The sequence below is a fragment of the Coregonus clupeaformis genome, chromosome 37 (genome assembly GCF_020615455.1).
Source record: "Coregonus clupeaformis isolate EN_2021a chromosome 37, ASM2061545v1, whole genome shotgun sequence".
NCBI lineage: Eukaryota > Metazoa > Chordata > Actinopteri > Salmoniformes > Salmonidae > Coregonus > Coregonus clupeaformis.
In genome coordinates, this window is record NC_059228.1 from 5,153,832 (window position 1) to 5,168,227 (window position 14,396).

At 44.7% G+C, this 14,396-nt stretch overlaps 1 protein-coding gene across 7 annotated transcripts in view; it reads left to right on the plus strand.

Moving 5' to 3' along the window:
* The window catches only part of LOC121553753 (LIM domain-binding protein 1-like), a 50,269-nt gene that overhangs the window by 23,126 nt on the left and 12,747 nt on the right, over positions 1-14,396 (plus strand). For all 7 annotated transcript variants that reach the window (XM_045211498.1, XM_045211499.1, XM_045211500.1 and 4 more), the window contains 6 exons: positions 5,911-6,016; positions 6,129-6,173; positions 6,322-6,397; positions 7,826-7,928; positions 8,068-8,240; positions 8,452-8,574. In XM_045211498.1, coding sequence (XP_045067433.1) covers positions 5,911-6,016; positions 6,129-6,173; positions 6,322-6,397; positions 7,826-7,928; positions 8,068-8,240; positions 8,452-8,574 — 626 coding nt within the window. The remainder of the gene's footprint in view (positions 1-5,910; positions 6,017-6,128; positions 6,174-6,321; positions 6,398-7,825; positions 7,929-8,067; positions 8,241-8,451; positions 8,575-14,396) is intronic.

Sequence of the window (14,396 nt, forward strand, 5' to 3'; positions counted from 1 at the left end):
GATTACATGATTCCATGTGTTATTTCATTTTTTGATGTATTCACTATTATTCTACAATGTAGAAAATAGTACAAATAAAGAAACCATGGAATGAGTAGGTGTCTAAACTTTTGACTTGTACTGTACATGTTGGTAGAGTTAAAGTGACTATGCATAGATAATAAACAGAGAATGGCAGCAGCGTGTGTGTGTGTGTGACAGTGTTTGTGTGTGTGTGTGACAGTGTGTGTGTGTGTGTGTGTGTGACAGAGTTTGTGTGTGACAGTGTGTGTGTGTGTGTGTGTGACAGTGTCTCGGTGTGTGTGTGACAGTGTCTGTGTGTGTGACAGTATGTGTGTGACAGTGTGTGACAGTGTCTCTGTGTGTGTGTGTGACAGTGTGTGTGTGACAGTGTCTGTGTGTGTGTGACAGTGTGTGTGTGACAGTGTCTGTGTGTGTGTGACAGTGTCTGTGTGTGACAGTGTGTGTGACAAAGTGTGTGTGACAGTGTGTGTGATAGTGTTTGTGTGTGTGACAGGGTGTGTGTGTGTGTGTGACAGAGTGTGTGTGTGTGACAGTGTCTGTGTGTGTGTGACAGTGTCTGTGTGTGACAGTGTGTGTGTGACAGTGTGTGTGACAAAGTGTGTGTGACAGTGTGTGTGTGTGTGACAGGGTGTGTGTGTGTGTGTGACAGAGTGTGTGTGTGACAGTGTGTGTGTGTGTGTGACTGTGTGTGACAGTGTGTGTGACAAAGTGTGTGTGACAGGGTGTGTGTGTGTGTGTGACAGTGTGTGTGTGTGTGACAGTGTGTGTGTGTGTGACAGAGTGTGTGTGTGACAGAGTGTGTGTGTGTGTGTGACAGTGGGTGTGTGTGTGACAGTGTGTGTGTGACAGTGTGTGTGTGTGTGTGTGTGACAGTGTGTGTGTGTGTGACAGTGTGTGTGTGTGTGTGTGTGACAGAGTGTCTGTGTGTGTGTGTGTGACAGTGTCTGTGTGTGTGACAGTGTCTGTGTGTGTGACAGTGTGTGTGTGTGACAGTGTGTGTGTGTGACAGTGTGTGTGTGTGTGACAGTGCGTGTGTGTGTGACAGTGTGTGTGTGTGTGTGACAGTGTGTGTGTGTGTGTGACAGAGTGTGTGTGTGTGTGTGTGTGACAGTGGGTGTGTGTGTGACAGTGTGTGTGTGTGTGACAGAGTGTGTGTGTGTGACAGAGTGTGTGTGTGTGACAGTGTGTGACAGTGTGTGTGTGTGTGTGACAAAGTGTGTGTGACAGTGTGTGTGTGACAGTGTGTGTGACAGTGTGTGTGTGACAGTGTGTGTGTGACAGAGTGTGTGTGTGACAGTGTGTATGTGTGTGTGACAGTGGGTGTGTGTGTGACAGAGTGTGTGTGTGTGTGTGTGTGTGTGTGTGTCTGTGTGTGTGTGACAGAGTGTCTGTGTGTGTGTGACAGAGTGTCTGTGTGTGTGTGACAGAGTGTCTGTGTGTGTGTGACAGAGTGTCTGTGTGTGTGTGACAGAGTGTCTGTGTGTGTGTGACAGAGTGTCTGTGTGTGTGTGACAGTGTCTGTGTGTGTGTGACAGAGTCTGTGTGTTTGTGACAGAGTCTGTGTGTGTGTGACAGAGTGTGTGTGTGTGTGACAGAGTGTGTGTGTGTGTGACAGAGTGTGTGTGTGTGACTGTGTGTGTGTGTGTGACAGAGTGTGTGTGTGTGTGACAGTGTGTGTGTGTGTGTGTGACAGTGTGTGTGTGTGACAGTGTGTGTGTGTGTGACAGTGTGTGTGTGTGAGACAGTGTGTGTGTGTGACAGAGTGTGTGTGTGTGACAGTGTGTGTGTGTGTGTGACAGAGTGTGTGTGTGTGTGACAGAGTGTGTGTGACTGTGTATGTGTGTGACAGAGTGTGTGTGTGTGACAGTGTGTGTGTGTGTGACAGAGTGTGTGTGTGTGTGACAGAGTGTGTGTGTGTGACAGAGTGTGTGTGTGACAGAGTGTGTGTGTGTGTGACAGAGTGTGTGTGTGTGTGTGTGACAGAGTGTGTGTGTGTGTGTGTGTGTGACAGAGTGTGTGTGTGACAGAGTGTGTGTGTGACAGAGTGTGTGTGTGACAGAGTGTGTGTGTGACAGAGTGTGTGTGTGACAGAGTGTGTGTGTGACAGAGTTTGTGTGTGTGACAGTGTGTGTGTGTGTGTGTGACAGAGTGTGTGTGTGTGTGACAGAGTGTGTGTGTGTGCGTGACAGAGTGTGTGTGTGTGTGACAGAGTGTGTGTGTGTGCGTGACAGAGTGTGTGTGTGTGTGTGACAGAGTGTGTGTGCGTGACAGAGTGTGTGACAGAGTGTGTGTGTGTGTGACAGAGTGTGTGTGTGTGACTGTGTGTGTGTGTGACTGTGTGTGTGTGTGTGACAGAGTGTGTGTGTGTGTGACAGTGTGTGTGTGTGACAGTGTGTGTGTGTGTGACAGTGTGTGTGTGTGAGACAGTGTGTGTGTGTGACAGAGTGTGTGTGTGTGACAGTGTGTGTGTGTGACAGAGTGTGTGTGTGTGTGACAGAGTGTGTGTGTGTGACAGAGTGTGTGTGTGTGACTGTGTATGTGTGTGACAGAGTGTGTGTGTGTGACAGTGTGTGACAGAGTGTGTGTGTGTGACAGAGTGTGTGTGTGTGTGACAGAGTGTGTGTGTGTGACAGAGTGTGTGTGTGACAGAGTGTGTGTGTGTGTGTGACAGAGTGTGTGTGTGTGTGTGTGACAGAGTGTGTGTTTGACAGAGTGTGTGTGTGACAGAGTTTGTGTGTGTGACAGTGTGTGTGTGTGACAGAGTGTGTGTGTGTGTGTGACAGTGTGTGTGTGACAGAGTGTGTGTGTGTGTGTGTGTGACAGTGTGTGTGTGTGTGTGACAGAGTGTGTGTGTGTGTGTGACAGAGTGTGTGTGTGTGTGTGACAGAGTGTGTGTGTGTGCGTGACAGAGTGTGTGTGTGTGTGACAGAGTGTGTGTGTGTGTGTGCGTGACAGAGTGTGTGTGTGTGTGACAGAGTGTGTGTGTGACAGAGTGTGTGTGTGTGTGTGTGACAGTATTTGTTTGTGACAGTGTGTTTGTGACAGTGTGTGTGTGACAGAGTGTGTGTGTGTGTGACAGAGTGTGTGTGTGTGTGACAGAGTGTGTGTGTGTGTGACAGTGTGTGTGTGTGACAGTGTGTGTGTGTGACAGAGTGTGTGTGTGTGACAGAGTGTGTGTGTGTGTGACAGAGTGTGTGTGTGTGTGACAGTGTGTGTGTGTGTGACAGAGTGTGTGTGTGTGTGACAGAGTGTGTGTGTGTGACAGAGTGTGTGTGTGACAGAGTGTGTGTGTGACAGTGTGTGTGTGTGTGTGACAGTGTTTGTTTGTGACAGTGTGTGTGTGTGACAGAGTGTGTGTGTGTGACAGAGTGTGTGTGTGACAGTGTGTTTGTGTGTGACAGAGTGTGTGTGTGTGTGTGCGTGACAGAGTGTGTGTGTGTGTGACAGAGTGTGTGTGTGTGTGTGACAGTGTTTGTTTGTGACAGTGTGTTTGTGACAGTGTGTGTGTGACAGAGTGTGTGTGTGTGTGTGACAGAGTGTGTGTGTGTGACAGTGTGTGTGTGTGTGTGACAGAGTGTGTGTGTGTGACAGAGTGTGTGTGTGTGACAGAGTGTGTGTGTGTGACAGAGTGTGTGTGTGTGACAGAGTGTGTGTGTGACAGAGTGTGTGTGTGACAGAGTGTGTGTGTGTGTGTGACAGTGTTTGTTTGTGACAGTGTGTGTGTGTGACAGAGTGTGTGTGTGACAGTGTGTGTGTGTGTGACAGAGTGTGTGTGTGACAGAGTGTGTGTGTGACAGAGTGTGTGTGTGTGTGTGACAGTGTTTGTTTGTGACAGTGTGTGTGTGTGACAGAGTTTGTGTGTGTGACAGAGTGTGTGTGTGACAGTGTGTGTGTGTGTGACAGAGTGTGTGTGTGTGACAGAGTGTGTGTGTGTGACAGAGTGTGTGTGTGTGTGACAGAGTGTGTGTGTGTGTGAAAGAGTGTGTGTGTGTGTGTGTGTGAAAGAGTGTGTGTGTGTGTGTGTGTAACAGAGTTTGTGTGTGTGTGTGTGTGACAGAGTGTGTGTGTGTTTGTGTGACAGAGTGTGTGTGTGTGACAGAGTGTGTGTGTGTGTGTGACAGAGTGTGTGTGTGTGACAGTGTGTGACAGTGTGTGTGACAGTGTGTGTGTGTGTGTGTGTGACAGAGTGTGTGTGTGTGTGTGTGACAGAGTGTGTGTGTGTGTGTGTGACAGAGTGTGTGTGTGACAGAGTGTGTTTGTGTGTGTGACAGTGTGTGTGTGTGTGACAGTGCGTGTGTGTGACAGAGTGTGTGTGTGTGTGTGTGTGACAGAGTGTGTGTGTGTGTGACAGAGAGTGTGTGTGTGTGACAGAGTGTGTGTGTGTGACAGAGAGTGTGTGTGTGTATGACAGAGAGTGTGTGTGTGTGTGACAGAGAGTGTGTGTGTGTGACAGAGAGTGTGTGTGTGTGTGTGTGTGTGTGACAGAGTGTGTGTGTGTGTGACAGAGAGTGTGTGTGTGTGTGACTGTGTGTGTGTGTGTGTGTGTGTGTGACAGTGTGTGTGTGTGTGACAGTGTGTGTGTGTGACAGTGTGTGTGTGTGTGACAGAGTGTGTGTGTGACAGAGTGTGTGTGTGACAGAGTGTGTGTGTGACAGAGTGTGTGTGTGACAGAGTGTGTGTGTGACAGAGTGTGTGTGTGACAGAGTGTGTGTGTGACAGTGTGTGTGTGTGTGCCAGAGTGTGTGTGTGAGTGACAGTGTGTGTGTGTGTGACAGTGTGTGTGTGTATGTGTGTGACAGAGTGTGTGTGACAGAGTGTGTGTGTGTGTGTGACAGTGTGTGACAGAGTGTGTGTGTGTGACAGTGTGTGACAGAGTGTGTGTGTGTGACAGAGTGTGTGTGTGTGACAGAGTGTGTGTGTGTGACAGAGTGTGTGTGTGTGACAGTGTGTGTGTGTGACAGTGTGTGTGTGTGACAGTGTGTGTGTGTGACAGTGTGTTTGTGTGGCAGAGTGTGTTTGTATGGCAGAGTGTGTGTGTGTGTGTGAGAGAGTGTTTGTGTGTGTGATGGAGTGTGTGTGTGTGTGACAGAGTGTGTTTGTGACAGAGTGTGTGTGTGACTGTGTGTGTGTGTGACAGTGTGTGACAGAGTGTGTGTGTGTGTGTGTGTGTGACAGAGTGTGTGTGTGTGTGACAGTGTGTGTGTGTGTGTTTGTGACAGTGTGTGTGTGACAGAGTGTGTTTGTGTGACAGTGTGTGTGTGTTTGTGACAGAGTGTGTGTGTGTGTGTGACAGTGTGTGTTTGTGACAGTGTGTGTGTGTGTGACAGAGTGTGTGTGATTGAGAGGGGGCCAACCCTGTGGTGTCAATATAATACTCTGTATCGTGATACTTGGCCTGGTATCACATCGTTAGTTGGTGTTGTGACAACCCCACTGAAAATCGGAAGTTTCGATTTTTTGCTTGTTTCCGTGTGACATTTTTCCCCTTTTTGGGCCCTCACCAGTTTGCATCCCTGCTACTGTACCCTGCCAGCCCTATGATAGAAAGACTGAGAGGAGTGTCCCATTTACATTACCTGTTTTCTCATCTATACCCTGAAATATGCTGTAAATGAATGTTATTTCAGTTAACCTACCTGGTAGAGTGTAAATAAGATTAAATATGCATATTTTTCTAATAGGCTGCTTTCACACATGAAGGGGCAAAAACAAGCAAGTCAATTAATTGGTTGTAGCTGGCTTAATCGTGGGGCGTGTTGGCGCGAGGATGCAATTCATTGGTTGATTTTTGTACCACGGGCTGTATACGACTCTGTTCGGAGCCTCAGGCTACAAGCCCATCGTCCAAGTCGTTCAAGCTCTCTTTCTTTCTTTCTTTCTTTCCAGGCTGTTCGTCTAAGTCGTTCAAGCTGTACTCCCCAAAGGAGCCCGGCCCTAACGGCAGTACCTTCCCCCCCTTCCACCCCGGCACCATGCTGGACAGGGACGTGGGGTAGGACACACACACACATCTGCCAATACTGTTAGTACTGGAAGTTATTACTATTAGTACCTATATAATACTGGGTTGTTTAATTTTGACTCTCCTGTCTTTCCGTCTGCAGGCCAACTCCAATGTACCCCCCGTCATACCTAGAGCCTGGCATGGGGTGAGTACACCGACTGACCTTCAAAGCATCAACCTTTACCCCCTCAGGCCTCCAAATAGTGTTGGAACAAAACTTTACATTGGAAAATAAAATTGTTGTGCCTTTAAGTCTAGTCCATCTGTACTGACCCTGCTCTGTCCTGTTGCAGGAGACCAACACCATACGGCAACCAGACAGACTACAGGATATTTGAGCTCAACAAACGGCTACAGAACTGGACGGAGGTGAGCGATGATGGCGATTTGGCTGTGCCCTTAGTCTGTGGTGGGAGATTGAATTATTGAATGATTTATTAAATTTTTCCAACAATTGTTTACAGACAGATTATTTAACTTATAATTCACTGTATCACAATTCCAGTTGGTCAGAAGTTTACATACACTAAGTTGACTGTGCCTTTAAACAGCTTGGAAAATTCCAGAAAATGATGTCATGGCTTTAGAAGCTTCTGATAGGCTAATTGACATCATTTGAGTCAGTTGGAGGTGTACCTGTGGATATATTTCAAGGCCAACCTTCAAACTCAGTGCCTCTTTGCTTGACATCATGGGGAAATCAAAAGAAATCAGCCAAGACCTCAGACAAAAATTGTAGACCTCCACAAGTCTGGTTCATCCTTGGGAGCAATTTCCAAACGCCTGACGGTACCACTTTTATCTGTACAAACAATAGTACGCAAGTATAAACACCATGGGACCACGCAACCGTCATACCGCTCAGGAAGGAGACGCGTTCTGTCTCCTAGAGATGAACGTACTTTGGTGCGAAAGCAATCCCAGCAAGGAAGAAGCCACTGCTCCAAAACCGCCATAAAAAAGCCAGACTATAATTTGCAACTGCACATGGGGACAAAATCGTACTTTTTGGAGAAATGTCCTTTGGTCTCATGAAACAAAAATAGAACTGTTTGGCCATAATGACCATCGTTATGTTTGGAGGAAAAAGGGGGAGGGCCTGGTGCACTTCACAAAATAGATGACATCATGAGGAAGGAAAATTATGTGGATATATTGAAGCAACATCTCAAGACATCAGTCAGGAAGTTAAAGCTTGGTCGCAAATGGGTCTTCCAAATGGACAATGACCCCAAGCATACTTCCAAAGTTGTGGCAAAATGGCTTAAGGGCAACAAAGTCAAGGTATTGGAGTGGCCATCACAAAGCCCTGACCTCAATCCTATAGAACATTTGTTGGCAGAACGAAAAAGTTTGTGCGAGCAAGGAGGCCTATAAACCTGACTCAGTTACACCAGCTCTGTCAGGTGGAATGGGCCAAAATTCACCCAACTTATTGTGGGAAGCTTGTGGAAGGCTACCCGAAACATTTGACCCAAGTTAAACAATTTAAAGGCAATGCTACCAAATACTAATTGAGTGTATGTAAACTTCTGACCCACTGGGAATGTGATGAAATAAATAAAAGCTGAAATAAATCATTCTCTCTACTATTATTCTGACATTTCAAATTCTTAAAATAAAGTGGTGATCCTAACTGACCTAAGACGGGGAATTTTTACTAGGATTAAATGTCAGGAATTGTGAAAAACTGAGTTTAAATGTATTTGGCTAAAGGTGTATGTAAACTTCAGACTTCAACTGTATATTCTCTTCCCTTTACTGTTGGACTAATCGATTGTATGTTGTGTGTTGTAGGACTGTGACAATCTCTGGTGGGATGCCTTCACCATGGAGTTCTTTGAGGATGATGCCATGCTCACCATCACCTTTTGTCTGGAGGACGGGCCCAAACGATACAGTAAGAAACATTTAGAATTTCAGGGAGGTTATGCTTTATTATGGGATTGTATACATTTCACCGTCTGTAACCGTAACGTGTAAATCTGCATTTGATATAAAATCATTTTATTGAAACAGTAAACGTATCCTCTCCCTAGCTATCGGGCGGACATTGATCCCGCGTTATTTCCGGAGTATCTTTGAAGGGGGCGCCACTGAGCTGTTCTACACATTGAAGCACCCTAAAGAGTCCTTCCACACTAACTTTGTGTCTCTGGACTGTGACCAGTGCACCATGGTTACACAGAATGGCAAGCCCATGTTCACACAGGTACGAAAAAACACTTTCTGGTACATTTGAACATATGCATTCCCCATTTAGAATTCCACAACTCCACCTTCCATTTACAAATCCAAACATGTATTTTAGCCTCTTTTATCCCCAACTCTTTTTCTCCCCCTATTTTCTGTGCACTTTATGATAGGAAACCTTACCTCTCCCTTGCTCTAGGCGTTTGAACTCTAACCTCTCTCTGCTTTAGGTGTGTGTGGAGGGCCGTCTGTACCTGGAGTTCATGTTTGACGACATGATGAGGATCAAGACGTGGCATTTTAGCATCAGACAACACAGAGAAGTCCTGCCTCGCAGCATACTGGCCATGCACGTGAGTCCCGGAGAAGACGAGAGAAATCCTATTGTGAAATAATACTTTTTAGTCTATTAATTGATGGAAATATATTTGACTGGTCATGCTTATCAGTCTATAGGTTAATTTGCATAATTTTGTGGAATTAAATTGGCGTTTGTGTACAGTATATTTGTTATGTATCAGCATACAGGTACTGAGCCTTTGAGCAGCATATGTCAGACAGCACGAGAGCTGCTGCTACAGCATCTCAAACAACTACTGCATAGTTAACGGACATTGGGCTTCATCAGCGCGTCACACCACTTTGCACTGAGCTGGAGGCAGTATGCATTTTGAAAACATACAGTGCCTTCGGAAGTATTCAGACCCCTTGACTTTTTCCAAGTTTTGTTAAGTTTCAGCCTTATTCTAAAATGAATTAAATAAAAAAATATCCTCAGCAATCTACACACAATGCCCCATAATGACGAAGCAAAAAACGTTTTTTTGACATTTTTTCAAATTTTATTTAAAATAAAAACAAATACCTTATTTAGATAAGTATTCAGACCCTTTTCTATGAGACTCTGAATTTAGCTCAGGTGCATCCTGTGTCCATTGATCATCCTTGATGTTTCTACAACTTGATTGGAGTTCACCTGTGGTAAATTCAAATGATTGGATATGATTTGGAAAGGCACACACCTGTCTAAATAAGGTCCCACAGTTGACAGTTGTCGTGACTCACTTTAATGTATGACTGTTATTTATCGAATCACCTATCTATGTTTAATTGTCACTCAATTAAATTAATAATGTAACAATTAACTAATTAGGAATTTGGGGCACCACGGATGAAGTTGTTTAACGAGTTACCATCTCCCGAATTAAACTCTTAGAAGATATGTTATATATCGATAACAGTCACTTATTAAATAATTACCTCTTATCAGTCTCATTCTGAACATTGCATAATCCTTGAACCTGCAAGAACCCTATCCTTATTGATGAATCAGCAATACACAAATTGGCTTATTTATTTACTAACTAAATAATAACTCAATACAAACACACACACAGACGTACAGTGGGGAGAACAAGTATTTGATACACAGCTGATTTTGCAGGTTTTCCTACTTACAAAGCATGTAGAGGTCTGTCATTTTTATCATAGGTACACTTCAACTGTGAGAGACGGAATCTAAAACAAAAATCCAGAAAATCACATTGTATGATTTTTAAGTAATTAATTTGCATTTTATTGCATGACATAAGTATTTGATCACCTACCAACCAGTAAGAATTCCGGCTCTCACAGACCTGTTAGTTTTTCTTTAAGAAGCCCTCCTGTTCTCCACTCATTACCTGTATTAACTGCACCTGTTTGAACTCGTTAGCTGTATAAAAGACACCTGTCCACACACTCAAACAGACTCCAACCTCTCCACAATGGCCAAGACCAGAGAGCTGTGTAAGGACATCAGGGATAAAATTGTAGACCTGCACAAGGCTGGAATGGGCTACAGGACAATAGGCAAGCAGCTTGGTGTATATATATTACACAGGGATGTAACCCAAACAAAAGAGCGAGGTGTAAACCTCTAAACAATACACGGGACGTGACCCGTAATACCAAGAGCACAATACACGGTACTCACGAGACCAACAGACATGGGACAATAATCAACAAGGACAATGGGGAACAGAGGGAACAGACAGTGAGGGAAAAAACTATTTGATCCCTTGCTGAATTTGTACATTTGCCCACTGACAAAGACATGATCAGTCTATAATTTTAATGGTAGGTTTATTTGAACAGTGAGAGACAGAATAAAAAAACCTGCACAAGGCTGGGATGGGCTACAGGACAATAGGCAAGCAGCTTGGTGAGAAGGCAACAACTGTTGGCGCAATTATTAGAAAATGGAAGAAGTTCAAGATGACGGTCAATCACCCTCGGTCTGGGGCTCCATGCAAGATCTCACCTCGTGGGGCATCAATGATCATGAGGAAGGTGAGGTAACACACTACCATTAGTAACACACTACGCCGTCATGGATTAAAATCCTGCAGCGCACGCAAGGTCCCCCTGCTCAAGCCAGTGCATGTCCAGTCCCGTCTGAAGTTTGCCAATGACCATCTGGATGATCCAGAGGAGGAATGGGAGAAGGTCATGTGGTCTGATGAGACAAAAATTTAGCTTTTTGGTCTAAACTCCACTCGCCGTGTTTGGAGGAAGAAGAAGAATGAGTACAACCCCAAGAACACCATCCCAACCGTGAGGCATGGAGGTGGAAACATCATTCTATGGGGATGCTTTTCTGCAAAGGGGACAGGACGACTGCACCGTATTGAGGGGAGGATGGATGGGGCCATGTATCGCGAGATCTTGGCCAACAACCTCCTTCCCTCAGTAAGAGTATTGAAGATGGGTCGTGGCTGGGTCTTCCAGCATGACAACGACCCGAAACAAACAGCCAGGGCAACTAAGGAGTGGCTCCGTAAGAAGCATCTCAAGGTCCTGGAGTGGCCTAGCCAGTCTCCAGACCTGAACCCAATATAACATCTTTGGAGGGAGCTGAAAGTCTGTATTGCCCAGTGACAGCCACGAAACCTGAAGGATCTAGAGAAGGTCTGTATGGAGGAGTGGGCCAAAATCCCTGCTGCAGTGTGTGCAAACCTGGTCAAGACCTACAGGAAACGTATGATCTCTGTAATTGCAAACACAGGTTTCTGTACCAAATATTAAGTTCTGCTTTTCTGATGTATCAAATACTTATGTCATGCAATAAAATGCAAATTAATTACTTAAAAATCATACAATGTGATTTTCTGGATTTTTGTTTTAGATTCCGTCTCTCACAGTTGAAGTGTACTACCTATGATAAAAATTACAAACCTCTACATGCTTTGTAAGTAGGAAAACCTGCAAAATCGGCAGTGTATCAAATACTTGTTCTCCCCACTGTATGTCATGCAATAAAATGCAAATTAATTACTTAAATCATACAATGTGATTTTCTGGAATTTTGTTTTAGATTCCGTCTCTCACTTGTTCTCCCCACTGTAGGTTATTGATTACTAACGTAATACAATGAAAACAGGTCCCTAGTGGACTTGACTAACAATAGCATGACTGCTTGGGTAGAAGGAGGGTCAGAGTGGAAGGGAGAGACAGAGATTCAAACTATCGTGGTTACTTTGGAAACTATGCTCAAGGAAATACAAATGCTTAAAACCCCACTAAATGCTCATTTGGATTAGAAATGCAACATGTATTTACGTGTAGCTGTCCTCGATAGTTGTGTTGATGATGTAGGACTCTGGTTTGCCCACCAGAGACACCAATGTGGGTCTTGCTGGTCTGAGGTGAATTTCATCACAAGGCTTTTTATGCATTCGGTCAAAGGGACGTTCATCATGTTTGTGCTCATCTGGGCGTGGCCACTGACTGAGACCAAATCAATATGGAAAACAATCATCTCATCTAGAATGCTAAAATCACATTGTTATCTTCACAAAATTATTATTATACTTAATCATTCGTTTTATACAACCATTAGATGCAAACCCCATAACTGGGAAGTGTACACCCCCAGAGATAGTTATGTTGTTCCACTGTCTTTAATGACATCACAACATAGTAACGAATTTGACATGATTGTTCTTTAAGTCCCCACCAACCATTTCCCACATTATTTTAAGCAGGAATATTGTTTCATTATCCACTTTTGGATGTTGGAGTCTTGGTGGGAAGACTTCCTTTGTCTCACAGGGAAAGTCCCTCTCCCAATACTGCATGGCACGGAAAATAAAGTTTCTGCAAGGAATTTTTGACCGGTCATAAAACTGGCCCCCAGGAAAGTGGGTGTTCAAACCTTTGCCTAGCTAGGATCTTTGATCCTCAGCCCATGAGGGAAAGTCATGACACAGTGCATGTCAGAGCAAAAACCAAGCCATGAGGTTGAAGGAATTGTCCGTAGAGCTCCGAGACAGGATTGTGTCGAGGCACAGATCTGGGGAAGGGTACCAACAAATTTATGCAGCATTGAAGGTCCCCAAGAACACAGTGGCCTCCATCATTCTTAAATGGAAGACGTTTGGAACCACCGCCCGGCCAAACTGAGCAATCGGGGGAGAAGTGCCTTGGTCAGGCAGGTGACCAAGAACCCGATGGTCACTCTGACAGAGCTCTAGGGTTCCTCTGTGGAGATGGGAGAACCTTCCAGAAGGACAACCATCTCTGCAGCACTCCACCAATCACGCTTTTATGGTAGAGTGGCCAGACAGAAGCCACTCCTCAGTAAAAGGCACTGGACAGCCTGCTTGGAGTTTGCCAAAAGGCACTTAAAAACTCTCAGACAATGAGAAACAAGATTATCTGGTCTGATAAAACCAAGATTGAATGCTTTGGCCTGAATGCCATGCTTCATGTCTGGAGGAAACCTGGCACCAGCCCTACGGTGAAGCATGTTGGTGGCAGCATCATGCGGTGGGGATGTTTTTCAGCGGCAGTGACTGGGAGACTAGTCAGGATCGAGGCAAAGATGAACGGAGCAAAGTAGAGATCCTTGATGAAAACCTGCTCAGGACCTCAGACTAGGGCGAAGGTACACCTTCCAACAGGACAATGACCCTAAGCACATAGCCAAGACAACGCAGGAGTGGCTTCGGTACAAGTCTCTGAATATCCTTGAGTGGCCCAGCCATAGCCGGTACTTGAACCCAATCGAACATCTCTGGAGAGACTGGAAAATAGCTGTGGAGCGATGCTCCCCACCCAACCTGACAGAGCTTGAGAGGATCTACAGAGAAGAATGGGAGAAACTCCCAAAATACAGGTGTGCCAAGCTTGTAGCGTCATACCCAAGAAGACTCAAGGCTGTAATCACTGCCAAAGGTGACAATTGCAAACATTTCAAAATATCTATTTTTTGCTTTGTCATTATGGGGTATTGTGTGAAGATTGAGGGGGAAAAAAACGATTTAATCAATTTTAGAATAAGGCTGTAACGTAACAAAATGTGGAAAATAGTCAAGGGGTCTGAATACTTTCCGAATGCACTGTATACAACATTGTTTGAAACCGGAACGTTTTACTACTTATTATGAGGCATGTCTTACCTTGCTTCAAAGTAGCCTACCCAAAATCAGACCATATCCGTGGAGGCAATTATTTTATATCAACTTTCATTGTCCAGTCGCCAAAGGCACAATCCTAGTCATATTAGCACCCCATGCTAATTGTTGCATATTAGATCTGTCCTGTTTCAAAATTTCTACCTGATATTTTCATCTGTCACATGAAACCACTTGCATATGCGGTGCGCTTTGACAATGGGTTTTCCACTAATTGCGTTATGGAACGAACATTAACATGTAGTCTACTGCCTTGTGCTCATTGCTGTGCTTATAATGTGAAGAAATAATAGTTTATCAACGTTTTAAACTAAACGTTCTGATTTGTTGTATCAGCCTCATTGCTTTTTTTTTTATTAAGCCTAGGCCTACTGGTTGTATGAATTTGGGATCTTTCCTTTGGATCCTTCCTTTGTAGCTTCCTGCTGGCCCCAGGGTTGCCACAAAAAGTAAATGTGGACAGTTATTCTAACATCTTCAAAGTACGCATCAGAATTCACTAAGAAGGACCGCACATTGTTGGCGCCTCGACTTGTATGTTCTGTTAATATGAATGACCATAATCTAAATATGATTTCTATCATTCTGAGCACTGTGGGTGGAGGCCCTAATCAGGTTACGCAATGTATATGGGTCCGGTATATATCTCAAATGTCTGGTAAATTAAAATGCTGCCGGTCAACTGTCCGGCGCCACATTTTCCTAATGGAAACCTGACA